At 59.7% G+C, this 21,322-nt stretch overlaps 1 protein-coding gene and 1 long non-coding RNA gene across 2 annotated transcripts; both read right to left on the reverse strand.

The window, feature by feature from the left end:
- Nucleotides 1–11,807, reverse strand: CARD10 (caspase recruitment domain family member 10). Its single transcript, XM_068665668.1, has 21 exons — nt 11,701–11,807; nt 10,257–10,475; nt 9,850–9,987; nt 9,240–9,565; nt 7,932–8,114; nt 7,509–7,664; nt 7,301–7,426; nt 6,950–7,144; nt 6,735–6,857; nt 6,266–6,381; nt 6,032–6,072; nt 5,532–5,652; nt 5,086–5,266; nt 4,164–4,287; nt 3,595–3,835; nt 3,213–3,282; nt 3,015–3,114; nt 2,762–2,920; nt 1,428–1,549; nt 1,013–1,128; nt 1–805 (listed from the first exon to the last, which is right to left on the reverse strand). Exons 1-21 carry the CDS (start codon nt 11,705–11,707, stop codon nt 598–600), a joined length of 3,072 nt encoding a protein of 1,023 aa, XP_068521769.1. The 5' UTR covers nt 11,708–11,807; the 3' UTR covers nt 1–597.
- A 2,046-nt stretch (nt 11,808–13,853) lies between these two features.
- On the reverse strand, nt 13,854–19,262 carry LOC137847424 (uncharacterized). The gene is made up of 2 exons (XR_011090927.1): nt 18,044–19,262; nt 13,854–14,848 (listed from the first exon to the last, which is right to left on the reverse strand). It is a non-coding gene; the product is annotated as an uncharacterized lncRNA (long non-coding RNA).
- Nucleotides 19,263–21,322: the final 2,060 nt, after the last annotated feature.

The raw sequence follows: 21,322 nt of genomic DNA on the forward strand, positions 1-21,322 counted from the left end.
ACACGAGTCCACAGCCTGCCACCCGTCGCCGTTATGAATGGCATTTAATTCTCCTTTACACGCGGGTTGCCAGTGAAACGGCCCGTTAATAATTTACAAGCCATAAAAAGTACAGCTCCCATAAAACGAGGGTTGGTTGCGTCTTAGTGTCAGTGCGGCCGTGCCTCCTGCTCCGCGGGGCAGGAGGTGAGGTAGAGGAGGACCCGGAGCACACGGTGCCACGGGGCAGGGAAGACGGAGGTGATGGGCAAAGGGTTTCAATGCGTACGTGTGAGAGAGATGCTCCTGCACGGCCTGATCTCACACGGTTCCCCCGTGCTCCCCATCTGACCACGTACCAGAGCCCAGGGCCCAAGGTGATGGGGAACAGCCCAGGAGGCATCCAGCGGAAAGGTGGAAGGAAGACTTCTCTCCAGGAAAACACGGAAAGCTCAGGCTGGTGGGTCAACACGTGTTGTGCCCCCAACTCTTTATGTCCTCAAGGGGCCCCACAAGGCTACCTGGTGCCTTTGCTGCTGGCAGCCCCCTGCGGAAGGTGGACACGCTACCTGGAGGAGCCCGAGGACAGCTCTTGGGGAAGGCTCTGCTACTCCGAGCTCAGTCATCGCCATCCTCGACCCAGAGCGGGCGCGTTTGCTCCTGGAAGATGCAGCCCCGCACCACCTTGGGCAGCTCTTCGGCATGGCTCCAGGCGTGGGGCTCCACACGGGCCCAGGAGCAGGGGAGAGCGTGGAGAGCCTGCTCAGCACCACGACACATCTTCAGCACCTCCGTGTCCCGCTGGCCTGTCTTCCCCAGCAAGCTCCTGGGAAGACACAGATACGAACGTCACCTTCACACGGGGAGATGAGGTTGCAAAAACACCAAGAGCTCGCTCATACGTGCACAAAGCTGATTTTTTTTTGCCCTTTTTTCCCCCATCCTCAAACATAGCCACCTCCTCTCCCTCTGAACAAGGCATTCTCCATCCTCCCGCGATGCCCTCCATCCGTACTGCACGGTCTTGCCTTACCTGAGTCCCCTGACGTTCTTCTCGGTGACCTCGATGTGGATCACAATGGGGTATATCTCACGTTTAATTAGATCCCTCACACTCTGAACTCCCAGCTCGAGCAGGCAGTGTTTATTCTGGAAGGAAATTGAATAGATTTACTGATTTAAATGGAGAAGAAATAGCCCCAGCCCCTGACAGCCGCATTAAATCAAACTCCATACTGTGAAATATCATTGCTTTTCCGATAGTAATTCCATTAAATGTGGGATTTACAAGCAGGGCCAAGAGGGAAGGGGAGAATTAAGGAGCAGGGTCACCCACTCCATCACAGCCAGCCCGACCCAAGAGCAGCCCCACTCAGCCATCCCATCCTTTCCTCCCACCCGAACAGGGTGCCCCGTTCCCAGCCCCCTCTCCCCAAATCGTTCAGCACCTTCTCCATCGCCTCCCGGATCATGCGGATTTGGCCACTCTCCTTCCACTCCTGGGGGCCACTTTTGGATACAGGGGGCTCCTGAGCATGGGCAGCGCTGGGATGCTCTTCTGCCAGCTTCTCTGCAAGCCAAGAGGACCAGGAGGGATGAAGAGGGAGGCATCATCCCCTCATCCCTTTTGCACCTACTTCCCACCTCAGCTCCTGCACGCTTGATACTTGAGTCCAATGCTTATGGATTCTGGAGAGCGAGTCTAATTACACAACATTACACGTTGGCATGGGCCTCCTGCCACTTTCCGCTCGCAGAAAAAGCAAGATATCACAGCTGAAGACCTTGCAGGGCAAGACCAGCTCTTGTGTTGTGTTACAGCAGCAGCCAAAGCCAGCTCCCAGCCCTGATTCCCCCTTTCCCCACTGCTCCAACCCCTCCTTGATGAAGCACAGCAGAAAACGAATCATTTTATTTCACCAGGTTAAGTTTCACAAGTTTCTTTTAGGGCCATCAAGATCCTGTGGAAGATTATCTGGCTTGCAAGAGAAGAGCAAGAGAAAATACAGGCAATAAAGAAAAAGAGAAACATCTCAGGGCTCTCAGATCACCTTCTTTCCTCACAGCAGCCAAAACTAGCGGGAGAGAATTGAGTTGTTTTTGGTTTTACGTCCCCTGCTGCAGTAAATGACTTCAAAGCATGTTCCCGTGCAATGTGAGGGGGACCCTGCAGAGGGCTCAGTAGGATAGGATATATGGCCAAGTCACTCAGCTAAGAAGCCCGGCGGCCAAAATTGGCAGAGCCATCCTTTTTCTGCAAAACAGATTTTTTTCACCACCTCCATCCCCACCCCCAAAAAGCGTAGCGACTCATTTTTCAGTCCCGCAGCTGGCAAAGACTGAACTGTAAACACGGGCAAGGAGAGAGATGGAAAAAGGAGAAGAGGGAGAGGGATTTGTCCTCTGTGAAAATCCCCTCTGGGAAAAAAAAAAAAAAAAAAAAAGCCCCATTCCCCAGCTGCCTACGCAGCGGTGTGTCAGCCTCGCGTTGGTGGTGTAAGGAAGGGGACGGCTGGATGCTGCCGTTCCCGGGGAGGAAGGGCAGGTAGGGAGTCAAGCTACAGCTCCCACCTCAGGCAAGGGCTTCACCCCTGGGAAAAGCCACCCAGAGCTGCAAGACAACGCCACATCACTCGAGGAAAGAATGAGGATCCTCGTGTCCCAGAAGACCAAATGGGAGGGATGGCTTCCCTCATGGCCAAAGGGACAGGGTACAGTTAGGAACGGGAGGGAACACCTTGCACTTTGCCCAAAAAAACGTTGACCCCTCGTTGCTGACTACCTGCTGGGCACACGTGGAAGTCCAGGCGGGAGGTGGGCAGGTCCAGCAGGTTCCTGATGAGGCGCGGGGCAATGCAGTTGGGTGACAACACCACGGGGCGCGGGGTCTGCACCACCACCGGGCGCACCAGGCTGTAAGGCTTCAGGCTCCTGTCCGGGTCTGGAAGGTGGAAACGGAGAAGAGAAGGCCAAAAAGGTGAAAATATGGCAAGGTCCCCAAGGGTGACGGGGCAGGTGTGGAGGGAACAGCTCACCTGAGCAAGGGTCCAGCCACAGCTGCTGAGGGGGCTGGCCTGAGCTCTTCTGTGGTTTGGATTTCACCAGGCGCAGTTGGTCCAAGGCCCGTTTCTTTAGCTGAAGAGGAAGGGAAGGCAACAGAGCTGAGAGCACAGCTCAACAAAAATGTGTTAAAAAAAAAAAAAAAGCTCTCCCTGCTGGCTTCTCCAGCTTACGTTATTTCTGTGGCTCTTCTGCTGCCCGGGCAGGTTGCTCTTCTCCTGGATCTTCAGCAGCTGGTGGGCCCTGGAAAGACAAAGAGGTGGCCCTCAAGCAACTCTGGAGACCTCAGGGACCACAGCCAGCTGTAAGCCTCTTCCCCAAAGCCCACAGAGCCCCTCCTGAAGCACAGGCACATCAAAGCCTTCATTCAACCTTCCAGTCTCTCAAGGACACCAAAACCCTACAGCTCTGGTTCCCAACACCAGGCTTGGGCATCTTACGCTATCAAGAGGCCAATCCACGTACCCCAAGGACTCCTTGGGGATGCTCACCACAGAGAAAAGGGACAGAAAAGGGGCAGAAAAGGGACTCTGCTTTCCTCCTGCCCCCCATTACCTGCTGTAGTTGGGCACCGTCCCCTTGTCCAGGTCCCGCATGGTCAGGGGGTCGACGCGGGAGCAGTACCACTCCAGCCGCCCTTTGTGCATGGTGTCCGTGACGTGCAGGATCTCCCGGCACTTGACGCAGAGGGCGTAGGGGTCTGACGACTCCAGGAGGGGCAGGTTGGTACGGACATAGAAAGAGTCTCCGGCAAACTTCTTCCCTTCCTCCAGGGCTTCCCGCAGAGGCTGGTATCCTGGAGGAAGAGACGCGGGTCACCGCGGGTGGGGGCACGGTAGATCAGCGTCACCAACGCGATCGCCAAGTTGCCAGCACAGCTTTTGAGGTGATGGGGTGGGGTTTGGGGGTGCAGAGGAGGCAGCCAGACAGAAGGTCTGTACCTCCATCCCGTAACTCAGAGGGTGTCACACCGGACAGGGCAAGTAACCGGAGCTACGGCCAACCCCGGTGTCACACCTCGTGGCCTAGGACCAAACGGGAGAAGAGAGAGAGAAGAGCTGAGAGGTCAGGAAGGGAAGCAAAGAGCTGAGGCTGGAAGGAGAGCCCGGCTGCCGGGGCCTCACCCTGCAGGTCCAGCTGAAAGACCAGGCTCGAGGGCTCATCCCAGTGCAGCAGGCTCAGGTAGGCGACCTCCCGCGTGCAGTTCTCCAGCGACAGCACCTCCTCCTTCAGCGACGGGACCCTCAGCTGGCGAGGAGCAGAGACCATTAGACCCAGGGGCTGGAAAACGAGGCTCCCCCCCAGCTCCTCACCCAGCAGGGCTCACCAGGAGATGGCACAGCCCCAGGGCAAGCCCTGCAGCATCCTCATCAGCCTCTGATTCCCTCCTCTGCCTCTGATTTAGCTGCTGCCAGCCACCCCCCACCCTCTGGTTTGGATGCTGGGCTGGCTTGAAAGCAAATTCGTGTGCACAAACAAAAAAAAAGGCAGGGAGGCTGCTTTCTTTCCAGTTACAGGTGGGCTATCAATGCGAGTGCCGTGGCAGTATTTCAAGAGGTGTCGTTCCTGCCAAAACAAATGCCCTTCCCTCCTTCCAGGAGCTTTCCTCAGAGCAATTATTCTCTGAGAGGGTCACGGAGGCCTGCGAGATCTCGCTCCGGAATTGATTGCTTTGCAACAGGCATGCGCGGGATGCGAGAAGAGAGCTGCTCTGCAATACCACAAGGTGACAGGCAGCTCCGGGGACACACAGCCATATTGCTGTCTTAATCCTCGTGACTCCTTTTTGTTTTTTTCTCCTCCTGCAGCTGAAGGAAGCCTTTCGGAGAGTCTTGGCACCTTTGCGTGCACAGGTAGGTCTGAGCGTAGACCTGCGTGGCTGCTCGTGCTGCACAGTGCTCAAGGCAAGGAGCAGGATTGGGAAATGAGATAGATGGAGGTGGACTTGAAGCTGGCCAGAAGCCAGTTTGTACCGGGGCTCGCTCCACACTCCTTGCGTCCCACCTGCACCGCAAATCCCCAGCGTGAGCCCGTTCCCAGACCCACCTCAATGAGCCGGCAGCCTTCCTTGAGCCCTGCTTTCTCAACCTGTGAGCCTGGCTTGACCCACTGGACGAAAATCCCCGTCCTGTTCCCTCCGAGGATGGAGACGTCTGCTCCCAGACTCTTCTCCTGGGGCGACAGGTTGCTGGTGGGACCCATGCTGCTGAGCTGCACCACCAGGGACCTGGCAAGGAGAAACACCTCCACGTGAAGCTTGCTGCTTTTTCTAAGGACCACGTCCCCATGCCTTTTGCCCAGCTCCAGCATTTTGATTGTATTGAACTTTACATCCTGCAGGGCTCGTGGTCCATCCCCAGGGCACCTGCATGGAGCTCGTGAACCCCCCCCATCCCGCTCCACCCCGCCAGCCCCACAGAAGCTAAGCTGGGCTCCACCAGTCCTGTCCCAGAGTACAGAGATTCGTGCCCAGCTCAAAGAGCAGCAGTCACCTCCTGGTGACCTCCTGGCGGCTGGGGAGCGTGGACAAGCAGATCTCCGACTTCACCCTGGCATAGGTGCTGCTGGAAGAGGAGGAGAAGGCCCCAAGCGAGATGCTAGCGAAACCACTGCCTAGGAGAGAGAGCAGGAGAGAGAGGGGGCACGTCGCCTCTTGGAGCACTGCGGGGACACCGTGCCCGCAGGATGGCGTGGGGATCAGCCACCAGCATCCACCACAGGCCACGCCAGCACCAGGAGGTCCGCAGCCCATCACCCAGAACTGATAAAACCCCAGGGCAAAGGCATTGCTCTCTTCCATTTCCTACTCCCCAGCTCCAAAAGGAGTTTTCTACCAGCAAAGCTCTCCATAAATCAGAGTGGATGGAAGCTCTGCAGGGGGACAAGCTGCACCAAGTGAAGGTGTGAGGGAGGGTCAGCTCTGCCACCCCTCTCCCCCCAGACACCACTTCATCCTAGATAAGCCTTTTGGGGAAAATCCCCACCCTGGTACCTGTTGCATCTTCCATGCTGCTGAAGGAGCCACAGGACAAGCTGCAGAGGAGACACAAAGGCGAGATGAGAGGAAGCAGCTTCTCCACAACCTGTTTTCACCCCATTTTCACCCCCATCCCCTCAACTTTCCCACACAGAAGTTCCCACCCTCAGCCCCACTCCAGGCTCCCAGAGCCATCCTGCTCGCCCCACCCCAGAGGAGACCCAGGCTCTGGCAGCCCCCAGCAGTCACCTTTTGTAGGGCATGCACCTCTCCTCCCGCTGCCGCCGGAGGATGGAGCCGATGCAGGGAGGGAAGGGGAAGGTGGAGAGGCGGTTGATGTCCTTCTCGCTGTCGGGGGTCACCTCCTTGGGCAGAGAGAGAGAAACTCCTTGAGAGAGAAACTTTAGGGGGCTCAGGGGATGAGGGTTTGAAGATTTGAAGGATCAGAGGGAAATGGGCAAGAACCTGACCCCATTAAAAACAGTAGGATATTTGCTACGGGGTATAAAATAGTTGGGATTGCTTCCCCAGGGTATGATTGCAGAGCTTAATGGAGAGGATAACACCTTACATGGGGCTGCTGATTTTTAGGGCGCCCCACAGATACCCTGCTCCAACACCTCTGTGCCCTTGCAGGGCTGCGGGTTCCCAAAGCTCCCAGTGGGAACAGCTTCCCACTGCTCCCAACGGGAGCAGCTTCTCAAGGCCAAGCTCTCACCATGCTCTGAATGGCAGAGTCCCCCAGCGCATCCACGAGCCCACTCGCGAAGCCAGCGGGGTTGTCGGCGAGGCTCCAGGTGCTGCTGAGGTTGGAGCAGAGGGAGTAGGAAGAGCTGCACATCTGGGAGAGAAGCGAGCCGTCATCCCCTTGCGTCCCCTCCAAAAATTTAGCCCTGCCCTCCTCGCTGTGCTTTCCCATCCCACCGCCCTCACCTTGCCCAGGCTGCGGTTGCCCCTGCAGCGCTGCAGCTGCGCCTCCAGCGTGCTGTTCAGCCCCTCCGCCTGGCTCAGCTTGCTCAGGAGCTCGTCCCTCTCCTCCTCCAGGGTTCGCACGCGCTTGCGGTACTGGTCCTTCTCGATCAGGCTCTGGGAGTACTGCAGCTGCACCCCGTCCCGGCTCTGGATCGCCTGCAAGGAGCCAGGCTGAGAGTTGAGACGAGGAGGCGTGCGACAAACCCCCCTCTCCCACCCTGGCACTGCTGGAGGAGACCCACGGGGGAAGGAGAGGGTACCCCGAGCGGACACGAGAGCCCTGCTCCTGCCGGCGGGCAGAGAGCACTTCACCTGGTCGCGCTCCTTCTCGATCTCCTCCAGCTGCAGCAGCACGGTGTTCATGCGATGCTTGTAGAGGTCGCAGTCCTTCTGCAGGGTCCGGTACTTCAGCTGCAGGTCTTCCACCTCCTGCAGGTACTGGCAGCAGCGAGCAGCGAGCGTTAAACACTCTCAGAAAGCGACTGCACAGCGGGGAAGGGGTTGGTGATGGATGCTTTACCTTATCCCTCAGCTCCTCGGCCCACTGCAGCTCGCTCTGCAGGGAGTTGAGCTTCTGGCAGAGGTCCTGCCGGTCGTCTTGGGCTTCCTTCCAGTCGTGCTCCAGGATGTCCAGCAGGATCTGCTCAGAGCCCGGCACCGGGACCTCGCCTGGAGCCTGGGAGGGGAGGAGGCAGCGTCACCACACTGCAGGCACCGAGGGACCTCCAGACCAGGGCTTGGTGGCTCGGTGGTGGCAGCACGACTGCCCTCATCGTTTCTCTGTGAACCTTCTGTGCCCTCAAAGGCACAGAGCGATGCTTGTGAGCACACCCAAGGGTCACAGAGCTGGGAAGAGCGACCCATCGCTGCCCAGCCCTTCCCAGAGAGCCCTCCCAGCCTCCAGCTGTCTGTGACTCCGAGGCAGCTCTGCCTTGGGCGGTACCTGCAAGGTGCCCTGCAGCTCCTGCAGCGATGCCATCAGCCGCTGGTTCTCAGCCCACAGCTCGGACACGGTGTCGGGGTGGCCCCGCTCCTCCGCCTCCCGCTGGGGCACCACGGCTGCCTGCTTCCTCAGCAGGCTGCACTCCTCCTCCAGGCTGGTGACTTTGCATTTCAGCTGGTCCACCTGAGGAACACAGGGGAACAAACATAGGCTGGCACACGTGCCCTGGCACCTCTGCCTCAGTGGGAGAGTGGAAACTGGGCAGAAAAACGCCCTGGAGGCCAGGAAAACAAGGGCTGGCAACCACGTGAAGGAGCATCCTTGAGCAGGGGCAAGGTTTGCACAGCTGTGCCCAAAAGCATTTCCCTGCAGGACGGAGGAGGAGGATGCACGTGAATCAAATTTTTGCATAAATACTTTCAGTCTCCAGCTCCTTTCTTTGCACGACTACTTTCAGGCTGCCTCGGGGCATCCGCAGCACAGCTGGCCTTAACCCTGGGGGCCTCTTGCGTGGTGCCAGGGCCAGCAGCTGAGAGTCCCCTCAAAGGCTTCCCAGCTCCTGGAGCAGCTGAGAAACTAATTCATGGCAGAAAAACCCACTGAAGGCAATGTAGGGCAGGTGGGTGAGCTCAAGGGAAAGTAGGCTGGCACCTCGTGGTCCACCCGGCTCCTAGAGGGTTTTCTCCACCCCACAGTCACCTGCGAGCAATCAATTCACCTCTCTGTTTGAGAGGGTCTGGGAGAGCTGGCACAGGCAGGCACGCCAGATAGAAAGCAGGGGAGGATCCTGGCACGGGCAGAGCGGGATGAGGATCGAGAGGCACCCACGGGGCTGCACGAGGAGCGCAGAGCAGCAGGGAAATGCCAGGAGGCACCGAAGTAGCTGGGTTATTAATAGGTTCAAGGCACTTTGGTCCTTGCCCAGACAGGAAACAGGCGCGTGTTTACTGGAGGTGAGAGCTTGGCAGCCGGAGTGCGGAGTCACGAATCCCTTCAGGTATGCAGCGTGAGTCTCGGGAACGTCAGCGGAGGACGAGGAGGCGGCAGGGAGTGTCGGAGGGGGGGGAAAAATGGGCTGACTCTCGGCCAAAGTGCCAAGGCATGCCAAGAAGCTCCACGCCGTACGTGCCCAGGGCAGAAACCACGTGCAAGGGCATCTCAAGGTGCCGACAGCCGAGCTGAGCAAGGCACCACCCCACGCACGGACATCCACGTGCGCCCCTCTGAGCCCTGCCACCCCGCTCAGCCCCCCAGAGGCTGTAGGAACTGTCACCCACCCCGCTAAAAAGCCACCTCCTGGCCCCCTACCGCCAGCTGCAGGTCCCGGCTGCGCAGCACAGCCATGTTCTTCTCCTCGCAGAGCTGGGCGTAGCGCATGGCCATCATGTAGTTCTCGTCCTTCAGCCTCAGCAGCTCCACGCTGTTGGAGTCCCACTCCTCCCGCAGCCGCTGGCACCGCTCCTGCACCTTCAGCAGCTCCTGCAGCCGCTGCTCCAGCCGGGCTTGCTCCTGCTCCATGGCTTGGTTTTTCGCCTGGAGCTGGTGCTCCTTCAGCAGGTGCTCTTTCCTCTGAGCCCTCATCTTCTTCACCTCCACCAGCAGGAACTGAGTGAGCCCCTCGGGGCCTTCTTCATCTGGAGGAGACAAAGGGGAATCAGGTCCTGATTTCCAAGACACGGGTAACCCCCAAAAAAGCAGCCTGAAAATTTGTAGTGCACCAAGGCCCATCACACGCTTTTTGGTCCCCTCGGCCTGTTACACACCCATTTGGTTCCCTTCCTGCCAGATCTTTAGCAGAACCGTCAGGGTTCACTGCTCGCAGGTAGCATGAACCTGGGTTTTACTCATGCACGCACCCATGCCCACACTGCTGGCCCTTCCCATGCCGCCGAAGGGAGGACAGAGAGCCTGCCCCTACCCAGGATCATGGAGCAGCGCTGGGCTGGCTCCCTCCCCGTGAGCCGGGTGTAGTGCTCGGGGTAGTAAAACTCCAAGGACTCCAGGAAGGCTTCGTAGCCTCGCTTCCCGCGCCGCCGAAGGATGTCCATCAGGTAACCTGGGTAAGGGATAAGGAGTTAGCATGACAGAGAAAAAAAAAAGGCATAGCCCAGCTTCATGACACAAAATAGCCTCTCCAATTCTACTTCCAACACAGAGGAGGAGAGGGAAATCTGGCTGCAGAGCATCTCGTGGGCCAAAAAAAGCCAGGGCAGCGCTGCTGTGTGAGGGACCAGGAGGTCAGAACCCCCCAAGCCTGGGAGCATCCGCTGTGTGTCACGTGCAGGTGTCCCCCCACAAACCAGACCCGTCTGTGTTTTCTCCCACCTGTCTGGTTGCTCTTGCAAGGGAACCGGCATGAATTCAGCACCTCCTCTTCATCCTGCTCGTCTATCACACGGCACTGGCGCAGGTAGGGGGTGAGCTTGGCCGGGTTCAGGGAGCGGGTCAGCTGGTGCCGTGCGCTCTCGATCTTCTCCCAGATGGCATCTTCTTCCTCCTCCTGCTCCGAGAGGCTGCAGGCTTGGAGAGAGGCATTCTCCAGGGCTGGCGGGATAAAAGGAGGGAAAGTCTGAGTGATGGAGGAGCACGGGGTGAAAGGTACGGGGGAATGAGTCAAGGTATGATCCTGCAAATGATTCAGTCTTGTGCCCAGGACTCAGGTACTTCAGAAGTCATCTCACAGACAAATGGGTCCAGCGGGGCCTTGACGTGCTCCCCTACCACTTTAGACACGTAGGAGGCAGAAGGCAGCAGTGCATGAGGTAGTTAAGGGTGCATTTTAGTGGGAAGCCTAGGGAAGATGTCACCTTCGGCCCCGCAGCATGGAGCAGCTTGGCTGCAGGTAGCGGAGCCAAACGGGAATGTCAAAAATGTGTTTTCCGTGAGTCTCCCACACATGGGTGTGGAAGCGGAAACATTCGGCAGCACGGGAAGCTTACTCTCAGCCAAAGCAAGATGCATCCCCTCCACTTAACGGCCCCAAAGCACTTACAGCAGCAGCGAGCCTGCCCCATTAAGCCCTGCAGGCTGTGATGGAGCAGGAACCCGCAAGGAGCTCTCTTCCCACCTGGGCATCAGCTCAACCAGCCCATCCATCTTCATTTGCCAAAGAAATCCCGTTTCCCCAGCCAGCACAGATCCCTTTAGCTGGCAAGACAAAGCCAACTCCTCGCCAGCGTGCGCCATCACCTCCCCTCCGGTGCTGGCACCACGTCCAGCTTCCTACCCCAGCCACACAAACCAAACGTCCCCAGCGGCGGTGCAAAGGTTCACGCTGCGTGAAAGCAGAGGGAAGAAAATCTCCCGCTCTTTTTTTTTAATTTCTTTCCCTTTTTTTTTTTTTCCCCTGTGGTGAGGCTGATATCACGCTATTTCAGCCGGCCAACTCGCACGGCAAGGAGGACGGCACGGAGAGCCGTGCTGAAGTCAATCCTCCCAGCAGAATTTCGGGGGCTTGGGGTCTGCTGGGTGCAGGGTAACAGGGGGAGAGGACTGTCGGACACACTAAAGGCACTCAAGTGTCTGATTTCAGGCACCAAAGGGCTTGGGAGCCTAAATACCGACACAGATCTGGATCGCTCCAGTTCCATTCAACGGGAGCTGAATAGGGAAAACGATCCGCGTTTTTTAGAGTAGGTGGGGAGATCGAGAGCAGGTAACAGCAGCCGTGCTGTTTCGAGCCCTGCCGCCTCTCAGACCTTCAGACCAAAGCAGGGGGCTCCGGGGAGGGGGGGTCCCGAGAGCTGGGGGCGCAGGGGGGTCCCCTTACCTTCCATCCCGGCTCCGCGCCGCTCCTGCAGGTGTGCCTGGAGCGCTCTCCCCACCCCGCTGCACCTTTCCTCCTCCTCCTCCTCTTCCTCCTCCTTCCCTCCCTCCCTCCCTCCGTTCTCCGCCCGGCTGGGAGGGCAGGCAGCCGGCTCCCCTCCCCTTTTCCCTTTCCCCAAGCAGCCTCTCCCCCCGGCTCCGAGCCCCCGGGGCTGCTCCTCACCTGGGCGAGGAGGGGACGGGTTCTCCTGTGCCTGCGCTCCCGTCTCCTCTCCGCCGACAGCCCCGGGGCTGGAGCCGCTCTCCGGAAGGATGTGGCTCGCCAGCAACTTCTCTTCCGAAACGCAGCCGGCTTCAGCTCCCCGCAGCCTGCCGGGGAAAGGAAAAGAAAGGAAAGGAAAGGGGGTGCCCGGCTCGGCGTCCCCTGGCTCGGGGAGGAGAGCTCCAGATCAGCGCCGGGGCGTTCCCGTGGTTGGGGCGCTCCCAGGAATTACAGCCCGGCCACCCCTTGTGCAAGGAGGGTGCTGGATGGAGAGGGTTAGGAGCAATGGGAGAAAATCGGAGCGGCTGGAAAAAAGCTCGATCCAGGCCGAGGAGAGGTGCCCCAGCCTAAATTTTGGCCCCCGAGCAGCGGGTGTGGGTGGAGCTGGGCGTGGAGGCACCCCCGGGGCAGGGTGACTGAGCCCTACCCGCGGCGTGCGGGGGCCTGCACCGCCAGCCTGACCCTGCATGGGGCTGCCCGGATGGGGGAAGATGCCAGGAGCCTTCCTCATTCCCTCTCCGAGCTGCCACAGCCGTCCTGGAGCGGGGCTGGAGCATCCCAGCAGGCGCACGAGGCTTAACCCTTGCCACCGACCCCGCTGCCCAAACCCGTGCCGTGCCACTGGGACCAGGAGGGGTCTGGCAGAGGTGGAAACCACAGAAGCCAAAGTGTGAAACAAGCTTCAATGAGGAGCCAGACCACCCGTCCTAAAGGAGCTGTGGGGTTCCCACTGGACCCCAAATGAGTATCTCGCATCGTTGTCCCTCCAGGGGCTGATGCATCCCCTCCGGACCCCACGGGGATCCTGCAAAGCGGTCGTGGGGGGAGGGAGGCTGTCGCAAGCCCACTTCCCCATGCTGCCGTGCTCTTCGCAAGCACAACCACTGCCTGAGACCAGCTTTTGAGACTCGCTCCCCAAATTTTCCTCCGCGCACCGCACGGCTTCGCGGCCCTCGTGTGCAAACACCGTGCGCTCGCAGTCGGTTTTGGCAAACGCCCCCTCTGCTTGCACGGCCCCCGTCCCACCCGCTGCCACCCCGAGCGTATGAATTCGCTGCTGACTCATCCTCCCTGCCAGGCATCCCAGCAGCTGCCTTCCTCCCCCACTTCGCCCAGCTCTCCCCCAAAAAACGAGACGCAAAGACCACCACGGGCTCTCCGGGCAGGACGCGGCTCCGTCTCCAGCCCTTACCTCCAGCTGTCAGTGGGCTGAAAACAAGCAGGAGCGAGGCTGCCCGCAGGGAACGACTTCTGACTCAAGCCATGTCAGTGTCTTCCTGCTAGTTATTCTCTTGCAAACAGCGAAAAAGATTTCCTGAGCAGGATACCACACGCTGATGGAAGGCGAGATCTTCGCCGTCGCGATAAAAGCCCCAAACGGGCTTGGTTTCTCTCATTCACCCAGACAGGGACAAACTCAAAGCTGGTGTCAAGGAAACCTCTTCCTCCACCCTCCCTGACCTCACGGGCAGTAGCTGTGCTGCTTCGTGACTCAGAGCAAACCCAAAGCAGACACAGCACTTCCCACATCAAGCCTTAGCTGCTGCTTTTGCTCCTGGAGGGGCTCGGAGACGGGCAGGTGCCCCAGGACCACAAGACCACCCCTGAATTCCAGCAGATCAGGCAGACAGCTCCTGAAAGGAAGATGTCCTATCCCATTTTATTTATTTTTTTTTTTGCCCAGGGAACGTGGGCACAGCAGTGAAGAGCTCTCCTTTAGGGGGAGAACCATCGTGGTACCAGACACCCCCAGTTTGTCACAGTGCCACCACGGCCAGGTCTCACGTTTCCGAATTACCCCAACTTCTGTGCTGCTACAGCCGAGTTCCCACCAGGAATGTCATCGTGGGGTGCTCGGGTGGGTAGGTGGCTTTTCGTTGTTGGCTTTTTTGTCGTGTTTTTGTGTTTTTTTTTTTCAACTCCTGACCAAAATAGCCGCACTGGTAAGACTTTCCAAACAACACTGGCTCGCACAGGAAACCTATGACAGGCCAGCGAGCGGTGAGCCATGCGATGTTTCCACCGAGGGAGGAAGGGCTTAGCACATGGAGCCCACAAAGCCATGGGTTTTTGGTGGCAGTTCGCGGTGTGGGGCTGACTGGTGGGCACCCTTGGAGGTAGACGAGCTCCTGAAACCGCCTTAGAAAGGACTGAAGTGGTGAAGGGATTAAATTCCTGATCGTGTGGATGAAAAGCTCAGCAGACGGTGAGCTCAGATGCGTTGTAAAATGCTGCCTATGTTCTGCCTGCGTTACAAACCTGCCCTGAAACACCTTACCTACGTGGTAACATGAGGTGGTCACAGTGTTTTCAATAAAATACCTCTTTTTGTGCTTTTTCCCCCATCAAACTATGCCATTTTCCTCACAGCCAAGTGATTTGCCAAGACTTGTATCTTCTGATGAAGTTTTCGGGGGGAGGTTCGCCAAGGTCCCTGGTGCTCTCTCTGGTCAAGCCTAGAAAGAAAGCCCAAAACACCTCCCCTTGAACTTTCCCTCTCTTCATTAGCTGTCCCAACGCGTAGCTCTGTGCCACAAAACCTCTCCACAGCTTGGTTCCCACGTGGAACAAAAACACACGCAGAAAGCTCGGAGGATGTGAAACAGATTTCTCAACCCCAGCCTGCTCTGAGCAGCTCACGCACTCGCACCAGGTTAGGTGGCACACACAAAAAGACACTTTTATTTTTCCTCCTGACTCTCACCAAGCTCAGGGTTTATTTGAACAGCCTCTGCAAGGGCTCTGAGCGCCTGCTCGTCCCCCTGCTGCCTTTCAGAGCCACCACAGGCCAACAGCTTCACGGTGGTGTAGGTGACTGCAGAAGGGGAGGAATAAACCCCCCAGAAAGGATGAGCGGCCCTCCTGGCAGGAAGGAAATGCACATAAATGCCTGTGGAGATAGGAAAACGAGTGAATGTTGCCTTCAGTATTCCTCCCCCTCACGCACACGCCCATTGCCTGGAGCTAAAGGAGGCAGAAGCGTCTGGGAGCTTCTCAGGATGGTCTCGGCAGCGCATCTCCGTCCTCATCAGGGCATATCCAGCTGTGGGGGGTGGCAAGCGAGAGCTGGATTAGGGCAGGCTCATGGGATTCGAGTCCCTAAAATGGGCTTCCTCACTCTGAAGCTGCCCGGCTGCCTGTGACCAAGAGCCTGAGCCAACAGGGCTGAGCCCGCAAGTCTCCTCGCACGCCTCTCCCACCTCAGCCCTGCTCCTGGTTGCCTTATCTCCAGCAATAAGGGAAGGAACCTACAGAGGGAACAACCCCAGCTGCGTTTTAATTGCAGCAGGCAGCAGCTCGCCAAAGCCACCCGCTGCTTGCCTTGCATGCTGAGGCTGCGGCCACCAGAGGTCAATGTGGCCACATCAACCTCAACCCATCGGGCGCCGCACGCAGCCCCTTTGGAGCAGAAGCGTGGAGCAGGTAGAGCTTCCCACCTCTCCAGAAATGATTTTGGGATGGGTTTGCACGTGAGCCAACGTTCAAAGCATTCATCGCAATGTGGCTTTGGCGTTATCCTGGGAAACAGGGCTGGAGAACGACAACGTCCCCAACGAGCGTCCTGCAAGCGCGCTGCATGTAGGCAGGGGGATGGCACTGTGCAGAACAGAAATTCCCCCTGTGCCCCTTCAGCAGAGCTCCAGCTGGAGGTGCGTAGGTGCCCGATGTAGGGGGAGCTCCCCAAAGCTCTCTGCTGCTACAATATTTGGGGTTTCGAGTGCATGGGCTGCCGGTGGAGATGGGCAGGCGTGTTGGCTTTTCTCCCTGCAACCCATCCAAGCTCCAGCAGCGTGCCACCACCGCTTGTAGCACTGCTCCAGAGCCATGGGGAGGCACCAGGCCACCGGCCAACCCCTGGGGGGAGGAGGTGGCTGGGGCAGTGCCAGGGCAAAGCCCCAAAGCTTCGGGTCAGCGTGGCCTCGTTGCTGGAGCCCATGCACAGGACGCGGGGAGCCAAGGGCTGCGCCCGTTCCTGGCAGGCACCAGGGCTCCTTGCTCCTTGCTGCTGAGGCCTTTCCCAAACCTTTTCATGCTGGAGATGCTGTACCCACGCCAACTCCACCCCTAAAGGGGCCGTGATTCCCCTTTTATCCCGTTAACGTTACCTGGTGGGATCTGCTCTCCCCAAACACCTGCTGGAGGTGAAGTTGCACAACCCACCCCACAACCCACGTCCAGTACAGCCAAGGGCTACCAAGCTGAGACCTGACAAATTCGGGGCAAATTTTGGTGCCCAAAGTAAAGGCACGGCACCTGGGACCTTTTTTCCTCCTCCACGTACCGCCAGGGCTGCGGGGATGCCCTGCAGGATGCGGCCCTGGATGCTGCGGGAGACCCTGCAGCCCTTCTGCCCGCTGCGTGCTGGAGCCATCGTGGGTAAATGTGTCATTTCAACGCCTCCCCTACACATTCCTCCATGTCTGGTGTTCCCATAGCCGACATACATATGCATAATGTACACATACATACACCCAGCTGCCTCCCTGACTCACCCCCAGCACCACTTGGCCCTCTGCACCGTCCCACGGAGACCAGCATTAGCCAAGACCAGGGACGAGCCTTTTGTCGGCTCCGACAGCCAGGGGAGGAACCAGAGGCTGGGATGCAGAGGGAGCCGTGCTTCTCTTCCCAGCCCCAGCCTTCCCCCTCGCCCTGACCTCCACAGCCCCAGCCTCAGCCCTGCGGGAGCTGGGTGCCCTGGGAGGGAGCCTTGCCTCGCCGCGGGGATGCAATCCCCAGCGCTGGCTGGAGCCCGCCCAAGAGCGAGGCGCTTTCCAAGCCCTTTCCCTTTCTCGGGGGTCTGTTAGTCACATAAACAGGAAAAGCCTGGCTCTCTCCTCCCCCCCCCAAATCCACTCCAGTGTGATGCAAGCCCCTGCGCCGGGCAGCTGGCCCCACGGGAGGAGCTGCCGCCGGCCCCTGACCTCCAGGCTCCGCGTTTCCTGCAGCAGCCAAGGAGGGAGACGAGGCCCCTTCTTGCAGATGCCGGGCATAAAGGGGCCTCTGCGGGCCAGCCCCAAGGAGGAGATGTCGTAGCCAACCTTCCCCAGCAGCCTGGGGGACGCGGAGGTGCCAGATGCCCCAACAGAGGTTGGAGCATCCCTGGGACCCCAAGCACCCCAAGCGAGGGGAGCGCAGCCGAAATGAGAGGGCGAGCGCCGCTCGCCAGCCCCAGCCCTGCAAACCCTTCTTTATCTCCTGGCACTTATTTCTGGCAGCTCTGTGGTGTTCCCTCCTAAAACCAAAGGCATCCGCGCTGGGCTGGGAGGGCGTGCGTGCGCTCCTCCAGCTCACGCTTGCTGCTGACCCTCATCAGAGGCAGATCTCTGGAGGGGAGAGAAAACCCAGCCTCGCGGCAAGCAGTCGGGGTGAGAGGCAGATTCCCATCCCCAGCTCCCCGTCTGTGCTTTCCCACCGGGCTCCGTGCCAGCTCGGGCTCGTAAAAGCCCCGGTGGGCAGCCAGAGGTGATGCCGTGGTGCCAGCTGCCGGAGGAGAGCGGGCAGGGCAGGATGGCATCCCCAACCCAGCCCTCTCGCATGCCTCGGCGCTGACTTCCACTCTGCCCTGGAATGCGCCCGGCAGCAGCATGTGGGAAAGTGGAGTCAGCAGAGACCTTGGATGTGTCAGCTCCCATCTGAGTAAACAAGAGGAGCCCTGGCAAGCGTTCAGCCCCGAGCATCCAAGACCTTGAGAAGGGGTCTGTGGAGACGAGACGGTGCCATGGGAAGACGAGGAGGGTTTGGGGCAGAGAGGGACCCGGCAGCTCCCAGCACCGAGGGCGGAAAGGAACACCTCCCTGGCTGCAGCTGGGGGCATTCCCAATGCAGGGTGCCAAATCTGGCCACGCACCATCCCCGCAGGTTTTATAGGGTCAAGGACAAGCGAGGGGTTGCCCCAGCGTGCACACACACTCCCTGTGCGCCCTGGGTGTCGGTGCCTCCATCGCCTCCTCCACAGGGTGCACCTACAGGAGACCACCCCACTCCCCTCTGCACGGGAGGCTGGTTTGGGGTTAGGGACGCAGCAGGAAGGCTGGGGAAGAGCACCCCGCGTCCCACCAGCTCTCCTGGCATCGCCCCTCACCGTCTCCTCGGGGCGGCCGAGGCCGTGCCTCCTCCTGGCCGGGGGCCCGCGTCCCCTATCGCTGCTGGCCAGGCGCTGACGCCGAGAGAATGAGCCATTGTTTCCCGGCCCCGCGGCCTCTTCCTGTCCCCGTAGGGCCCAGAGACAAACAAAAGCGGAGCCAGACACTTTGGGGAGGAGGCCCGGGCCTGCTCCCCTCCTCCAGATCCCGCAGCAGCCCCTGAGGCAGGCAGGCAGGCAGACAGACGGATGCCCGCCTTGGGGGAATGGGCAGGGACACCCCTATTTTTAGCCGCCTCTGCACCCCACCCCCTTCCTTCCGTGGCCAAAAATACGCGGGCTGGATGGACAGGCAAAATCATTAAGATTAAAGAGGCGTCCAGGCCCTGCTTCCACCCGTTCCCCTCGTCCCTTGGACCGGGACGTGTCAATGCCCTCACCCCGGGGATGACTGCTCTCCTCATCCCCATCCCGCCTTCCCTGTACCCATGCCTCGTGGGACACGGATCCACGCTCCTACAGGGAGGGAGAACGATGTCTGAACACCCCTCCTCGCGTCCCTCCTCCACCTCCGCAGGGTTTGTGAGGAGGAACTGGAGAATCAAGTGGTGGGAGACACCGTACCCATATTTACATCGAGATTTGCATCTCCCTTCCCAGCTCCCGGAGTCACCGGGGTGTTTCCAGGCCACGAGCAGCCCTTCCAGGGTTGCTCCTGCTTTACGCAGCATGCCCCCACCCTGCCCCCAGCCGTCCCAAAGCACCCTCTCCCTCCTGTCCGTGCCAAAAGGAGCACAGATTTGGGGTCTGCGTCTCCCTCCACCCTCCCAAACCCCTACACCTGCGGCACTGCGGGCAGGACAAGGACACAAGGAGAAAGCCGTGGGGGAGAGGAGGAAGGAGGACGAAAACGTTTGGGATAGGAGGAGATGGGCTTGCCAGCAAGCCTGGGAATTCATCCCTACCTCCTCCTGGGCTTTGGCAAACCCCAAGGCTTCGCATTCCCAGCCCGGGTCCCCTGGGAGAAGCATCCCCTCCTTTGCGAAGCCCACAGGCAGGACGTGGTCGCTCCCATTCCCGCTGCTCCAGAGCAGAGGAAAATCAGAAATAGGCTCCCAAAACGTCCCACCCCTCTTCCCAGCCCCAGCACCGTGTGCAGGGGATATGGGCACGGTGCGGGGCCCTGTGGGGTGCCATCAGAGGGGACATCACCCCCAAAGCTGCCAGGAGAGCGACAGGCAGAAGCTGAAAGTCACCACACAGGACGCATCCATCACCCACAGCGGGGTGAGGGAACCCGGACCCACAGCGGGACGTGCAGTGGGGCAGGGACCCCCTCCACCCCCAGGCCCCTCTGTGGCAGCGGGGGGCTGCCGGCAGCGCCTCCCATCCCGCGCGGTATGCGGCGGCCGCGAGGAGAATGGAAACATCTGGAAGTGGCCCGCAAACGAGCGGCGCTCCCAGTTAATGAGGAAATATGAGCTGGGGAGCCTGGGCAGCAACAGGATATCTGCCGCTCGTGCGCCGAGCGGGCGCCCCTGCCCGCCTGCCCTCCCCTCCGCCCGCCGTCCCCGGGGAAGTTTCCAGGGATGGGGGGGTCCTGGCCCTAAGCTGGGGTGTCCCCAGGCACCGGAGAAAGGAAGAAAAGGGATTTTTCGTCCCCAAAAGGAAGTCCTGTGGGGCTGCAAAGCAAAACGGGGGGGGCATCTTTGAGATGCTGCAGGAATCAAAGCCGGCAGCCCGCGGGGAGCTGCGGGGCCACCCGGCTGCTCGGATGATAAGCCCGATGCCCAGACTGGTCCTGCTGCCCCGGGGGGGGTGAGGCTGCAGAGGGATGAAAGGCTGGGGGTGACTCAGGGTAAATGAGGCAGCCGGGCGTCTGGGGAAATGGGGCTGGGAGGGGTCGGGGCATTAGCTCTCGCCCAGGGCACCCACGGGTGCTGCGGTGGCTCTGCAAGACCGTCCAGACCCACAGCATCTCTCGCAGGGAGGAGGACAAGACGAGGAGGGGCTGGGGTGTAGGGTTTGATGGGTTCGGTGTCAGGCAGGGGTCTAGGAACTGCACTGCCCAGGTGTAGCCGGTGAGGCTGATCCACCAGGATGGATGGCGAGCCCCAGAGCTGGCGTTCAGACACCCTGCAGGGCTCCAACCCACTCCAACGCCGTCCCCGAAGGGGTAAAACCCGACAGCCTGGCTCGGGGAGGGTGCAGAAGAAGGGGGGTTTCCAGAAGCTTTCCTGGAAATGGAGCAAGGCCTGGCCCCGGGATGCAAAGATGCTCCGAGCACGGGCAAGGAGGAGGAGGAGAAGGAGGAGGAGGAGGAGAAAGAGAAGGAGGGGAAAGAGGAGGAGGAGCGGGCGACCCGCGAGGAGCAGATCGTGGCCCCTGCCCCATCTGGAAGAGATTTGTTCTGCATTCCCCGGCAGAGGCGGCCGCCTTCGCTCCCCGCCGCAGCCCCCACTGCAGGGCACCGGGACGGGGATGGGGATAGAGGGACCCCAGCGGATGGAGAAGGAAGAACGGGTCTGCCCCAGCCTCTCCCACCACCCTGCTGGCTTGTTTTGGGGCAGGACACGTGAGAAAAAGGTGCCTCCTACGGCTCTGGCAGGCTGGGAGGCTGTAGGTCGTGGGTTCTCCTTTTCCCACCGGTGGCACAGCTCCATCCATCTCAGACCTGAGTGCCCATCTCCCCCCGAGATGCTAAAAGGAGGCCTGGACCAAAACGCACAAGGCTTGTGCTCGTCTTCCCCATCATATCTGGCTTCCACGGAAGGCAGAAAATGCAACCTCGGCAGGGTCACCGGATCCGAGCAAGAGGCTCCATTTTGACATCTCCTCCGCAGCCATCTTGTCATCCCTCCAGCCAGGCCCTGCTCAACCCCAACAAGTCCCATCTCGCCTCCACCAGCGGAGACACCTCCCTTCTCCTCCACGGGGCCACGAGCAGCGCTTGTGCCTGGCCGAGCACCCCTCCAGCAGGGCCTCCGAGCCTCATCTCCGGGCCACGGGGTCACCGGGGACGTTGGCAAGGCTGTGCCCACCGGCAGGCTGCCCCTTGGTGGCACCGAGAGGGGACAAACAAGGAACAAGGCGGGATGCCAGCAGGATGTGGTGTCCCATGGGTGGGCAGAAACTCATAGCATGAAGGAGGAGAGCACCTCCTTGAACCTACCACAGTGCCTCTTATCCTGACCCCATAACGCTTCTCCTGACCCCATAACGCTTCTCCTGACCCCATAACACTTGTCCTGAACCCCTAATGGTTGTCCTGACCCCAAA

The sequence above is a fragment of the Anas acuta genome, chromosome 1, assembly GCF_963932015.1.
Source record: "Anas acuta chromosome 1, bAnaAcu1.1, whole genome shotgun sequence".
NCBI lineage: Eukaryota > Metazoa > Chordata > Aves > Anseriformes > Anatidae > Anas > Anas acuta.

Coding starts and splice junctions, on each gene's coding strand:
- CARD10 (XM_068665668.1), bottom strand. Junction 8,115..9,239: donor GCCGGGACCTGCAGCTGGCG/GTAGGGGGCCAG, acceptor TGTGTTCCTCAG/GTGGACCAGCTGAAATGCAA. Junction 5,653..6,031: donor CAGCATGGAAGATGCAACAG/GTACCAGGGTGG, acceptor TCTCTCTCCTAG/GCAGTGGTTTCGCTAGCATC.